The sequence below is a fragment of the Herpailurus yagouaroundi genome, unplaced genomic scaffold, assembly GCF_014898765.1.
Source record: "Herpailurus yagouaroundi ecotype Mexico unplaced genomic scaffold, PumYag 162, whole genome shotgun sequence".
NCBI classification, from domain to species: Eukaryota; Metazoa; Chordata; class Mammalia; order Carnivora; family Felidae; genus Herpailurus; species Herpailurus yagouaroundi.
This window is the reverse complement of record NW_024412403.1, coordinates 14491315-14496834: the sequence shown is the minus strand read 5'-3', so window position 1 is coordinate 14496834 and position 5520 is coordinate 14491315. Positions and strand designations below refer to the sequence as shown.

At 37.6% G+C, this 5520-nt stretch overlaps 1 protein-coding gene across 1 annotated transcript; it reads left to right on the top strand.

Moving 5' to 3' along the window:
- The first annotated feature begins 3571 nt into the window (after positions 1–3571).
- On the top strand, positions 3572–4191 carry LOC121035715 (keratin-associated protein 21-1-like). Its single transcript, XM_040483611.1, has one exon. It carries the CDS (start codon positions 3609–3611, stop codon positions 3873–3875), a length of 267 nt encoding a protein of 88 aa, XP_040339545.1. The 5' UTR covers positions 3572–3608; the 3' UTR covers positions 3876–4191.
- The last annotated feature ends 1329 nt before the right edge of the window (positions 4192–5520 follow it).

Sequence of the window (5520 nt, the reverse complement as noted above, 5' to 3'; positions counted from 1 at the left end):
TTAGAGTGGGAGAGAGCCAAAGCATAAGAGACTGTTGAGAACTGAGAGCAAACTGAGGGTTGATGGGGGGTGGGAGGGAGGAGAGGGTGGGTGATGGGTATTGAGGAGGGCACCTTTTGGGATGAGCACTGGGTGTTGTATGGAAACCAATTTGACAATAAATTTCATATATGAATAAAAAAATAAATAAATAAATAAATAAACTGTTATACAGATTTTTAAAAATAAATTTTTGCATTCTCCTTCCAAAAAAAAAAAAAAGAATCTGCCCATGAAACTATAAACGCAAGTAAGGAACCAGCATTCTCTAGAAATCCCATAAAACCCGATCAAAGAATTTTCACTAATTTGATGCAGATTTGAAAATATATCAATTACTAATTATTAGAGTCATATGGTTTGATGGGGAGAATTCTGACCTGAAAGAAAAAAAGATCTAGCCTGTGAGAGTCTGTTTGCCTGAAAGAAAAACCACGAGCCTAAGGAATTTTTCTAATGTAAATTAGTGTGAATTATGAGTCCAACACTTACTGTGGTTTGCTCTAGCCATCACTGAAGATACATAAAAGCCCTGGAAGACGGTGGCATTCGGATTGAGGACACTGGTTCCCACCATCAACAGAACCTTTAATTGCTGGCACCTTGTGCTGCTACTACAGTAACTACTGTGGTGGCCTTGGCTGTGGTTCTGCCTGTGGCCGTGGCTCTGTCTCCGGTGGCTATGGATACAGCTGCTGCTGCCCATCTTATTGTGGCAGATACTGGTCCTGTGGATTTTACCGAGAAATTTCTAGAGATACTCCAGGACTCCTCTTCCTGTGTTTCCTGAATCCACTTTCTGAGTTCTTCTCTTTATGAAATAGTAATTCTCTCATTCTAGAATACTTGGGAAGGAGAGAAGAGTTGAAATTCTATGTCCTTCATCTCCATTGAATAAAATCATCTGGAATGTCCTGCTCTAGAAAAGAAATTTTCTCCTGTTATTGGATTACAATTGCTGCTCTGCTTACATTTTAGTTCAACGTTCTTCAAGTGAGACAAAATTTATTTCCGTTTTCAATAAAATCTGTATTGAAAATACTTTTTTATATTACTTTTGTTATATCTGTTGCATGTGCATATGTGTATTTTTGTGACAGAAACATCGTCTTTCTTAATATGCTAAAAAATTAAAGCCTAAAACTGAATTATTTCTAAATGAAATTTGTTTTTGATTAAACTATAATGACTGCAACTACCTGATTATATTTAAACATTAGCCCATATGCTAAGTTTTTAATTAACAGATAAAATCCCACAATGACACTCCTATTTTCAATAACCGTATTCCATGTGACCCTGTCTTTGGCTATTTCCTTATATCCCACATTTGCAAATTTTGAACTGTGCTTCTTGGATTTTCCACTTCATAGCCTTTAAACGACCCTCCATATCCCACATCTAATAGTAGCACACAAAGTAGATATGCACAGTATTTTTGTCTTTGAGAATTTCTAGAAAGTGCCACTCCATTACCACATCAGCACATCAAGCATAAGACATTAAATCAGTGCTTTCATGGAACAGTGATTTTGAATTTCATATCTCCAACTTCTGTTTTGAGGATATCAAAATTTATTTTTATATTAAATACAAATTTCCACCAGACCTATTAGAAAAAAAAAAATAGAATAATGGAATTTTAACAGCAGTGTGTTGAAAACTTATTCTGATTTAACATTCTGTATCATTTTGATTTTTGTTTGAAATTACAAATTTCACAAATTTTCACTTTATCGATATGAAATATCTACATGTTGTTTGTGCATATATTCCTTAAGAACAACATAGATGGCCAAGCAACTTTTTGAGAATTTCAAATTTATACTAATTAATTTTTAAAACTGGATCATACGATGAAATAAGGACATTTATGATTTGCTATAGAGTATTAGAAGACATTTTTCTCAGTATGTAAAACATTTTGATGTATCCATCTTGTATAGTAGAATTTTCTCAGCTTTATAAAAATACCACAGCCTATGTTACGAGAGGAAAATCAAATAACACTAAGTAAACAATACCACTGATAGAATCCACATGGTTCCAGCACCTAAGACAGGGCCTGGACGTATTACAGATTTGAGTTTTGTTTTTGTCTCTGGTTTTTGTTTGTTTCATGAATAAATAAAAAATAAATGAATGAACGAATAAAGCTGATAAATCTTTGTCAATGTTTTATGGGACTTTTAAAATGCTTTCAAATTAAGAGTCTACTACTTGGCAATGAAAAATGAAATCCTGCTATTTGCAACAATGTGGATGGAACTGGAGGGTATTATACTAAGTGAAATAAGTCAGAGAAAGACAGATATCATATGTTTTCACTCATAAGTGGAACCTGAGAAACTTAACAGAAGACCATGGGGGAAGGGAAGAGGAAAAAATAGTTACAAACAGAGAGGGAGGAAGGCAAACCATAAGAGACTCTTAAATACAGAGAACAAACTGAGGGTTGATGGGGGGGTGTGGCAGGGGAGATGGGAAAATGGGTGATGGGCATTGAGGAGGGCATTTGTTGGAATGAGCACTGGGCGTTGTATGTAAGTAAAGAATCGAGGGAATCTGCCCCCCCCCCCAACCAAGAGCTCACTGTATACATTGTGTGTTAGCCAACTTGACAATAAATTATATTTTAAAAAAATTGAGTCTACTTTAAAAATTAACAGCATGTGACAATGCATGGCTGTTCAGATGTGTACACATTTATCTCCCTCCAGAGCCTCAACGCCCAAATGATTCTCTTTTGTCCAATTGATATTCAAATTTTTGTCACATTGGGCTCAGAGGGGAAGATGACTACAGTAGCAGGTGCAAAGTAGAGGGCTTGTACCTATGGCCACGACTACCAGGAGCCTCATTTTGTGATCAGGATACACACTGAAGTACTTGTAAGAAAAATACTACTTGTCTTAGATTTGTTTAAAAATATTCAGCACAAATAACAATAACTACAAAGAGTATACAAGGAGAGAAGACTGATGGTGGAATACTGACAGATATTAGATCCTGAGGATATGTTTATAAAGCTCTAAATTACAGCTCAAGATACTTTTATGCCCACATGGAACTTACTTATTAAAATGAATAATAAACATGAAAAGCTTACCTGACTCTGCTGAGGAAGCTCTATTTTTAAGAAGGTTATTTTCCACATTATGGAAGACCCTCGCATAAAATATTAGAAGTAACGACAGAATTCTAAAAATCAACATTTTAGAACCTTGCCAATGACTCACCTCGATAAAAATTCTTTCAAATATTTTAACCTAAATAAATAAAAGGTGAGCAAGGGTCTTAAAAAGAGAATAAGAAAAACACATCAAAGGCACAGGATTTGATTGCAGGGAAGCTGACTCAACAGCAAAGTCATCCCGCTCGCACAAGGGCCTCACCTTGTCTAATGAGCCAAGGACTCAGGAAGTGTAGTAATGTAAATTAGTAGGAAATATGTGATCAACAAGTCCCGCCCACTGAAGATACGTATAAAAAGGACCTGTGCAGACAGTGATGTTCAAACTGACAGAAACGGATTCCCTGCTCCAACAATATCCTCCACTCCTGAAACCATGTCCTACTACGGCAACTACTATGGAGGTCTAGGTTATGGCTATGGTGGCCTGGGCTGTGGCTATGGCGGCTATGGCTATGGCGGCTGTGGCTATGGCGGCTGTGGCTATGGCGGCTGTGGCTATGGCGGCTATGGATGTGGCTTCGGTGGCCTGGGCTGTGGCTATGGTGGCTATGGATGTGGCTACAATGGCGTGGGCTATGCCTGTGGAGGCTTCGGGTACGGCTCCAACCGCCCATCTTGCTGCAGAAGATGTTTCTACTGAGAAGCTTCCAGAGAAACTCAACTTTTTATTCTCCTCCAGCTTCCTGAATCTGCTTCCATGATTCTTCCTATGAATAATTCCGTTTTCTCCTCTGAATGTCAACATCATCCTAAGACATCTAAAAAGACAAAATAAAATAGGTTGGATTCTGCAAAACTTATCTGAACTCATTGAAATCACATGGAATGTTTTGTAGTTTTTAAAAGCTTTTCCTTTGATATTGTATTGCCGACCAAATTTCCCTCATTTTTGATTAACAATGATATGTGAGAAAAGTATATAGTAATTTTAATAAACATTTATCTCATTGAAAATACTTGTTGCATTTATGTGTGTGTGTGTGTTGAAATAATTCGATTTAATATTGCTTTGGGAGGATTAATGTTTTCAACTGGCTTTGCAACTTGCTACATCTTAATGCTATAAATGGGGGGGGGAAGGTCATATGAGAAGTCATAATCACTATTATAGAAGTAATATAATCCATTTCCTTAAAAGTGACTGGCATATAGGGAATGCTCAATAAATATTCCCTAAGTGATGGAATATCACTGGCTTTAAGGATGGGACATAGCAAACCATGTAATTTCTAACAAATTCTATTAAGTTTTGATTGGCAATGTGAGAGAAATTGGAGCTACGCCCATGTATACACATGCCCATTACCAGGCTCTTATTGTCCAGATGATGACATTGTGTATGATGGGAATGCCTTAGGGAATCTGCATGCAGCAGCTGAGAACCACAGGAACTCGAGCAACCATGTTCTTGTGCCCAATCCTCCTAGAGCTCTGATAGACATGATGTACTACTGATCATTTTGTTCAGCCAAGATACTGCCAAGCTGAATTATCTTTAAATAAAATAGATTGCTATTCCACTTATTGGACTCATTTCTTGTGTTTCCTCACCCAGCTTTTCCTATTCATGTCAGAAATTCCAACCTCATTCCTGACTATTGGGGAAAAAATAATTCACATTCAGCATGCCCATTTCGATCAGCCAAAATCAATGGGATGACTTATAATTTACAAAAAAGTTTTACTTTTATGTTGTATTAGCATCATGCTTCTTCACATCATTCATGGGAGAGATCAAGTTCATGTTTAATAATGACCTATGGCTGTAAATAGTGCTGCATTGCATTTACATTAAAATGTCCCATCATTTTTGCTTTTCTCGGTTTATATATGTGCATACGCATGTGAGAGAAAGGAATAGAGAGAGAGAGAGAAATGAGAGACAGAGAAAAGAAACAGAGAGGCAGAAACAGAGAGGAGAGAACAGACTGTCTTTGGCTGTCTCTGAAGTTTTGATGTGTCTACAAATTCAGGGATCTGAACATGAGTTCTTCTTATCGAAGGACCTATGTCATCCAGGCTTCCATGGGATTCGGCAGCTACTACCACATCTGATCAGACTATGAAATTACTCATGCCAGATAAGTGATACTTTTGCCTACCAAAGCAGTTCTTCTTCCTATCACTACATTTAACAACCCCTGCTTTTGTCTCTTTCCTGATACCTTGAGTCTTAGCCGAATTACTTAAAACTGTGCCTCAGGGGCGCCTGGGTGGCGCAGTCGGTTGAGCGTCCGACTTCAGCCAGGTCACGATCTCGCGGTCCGTGAGTTCGAGCCCCGCAT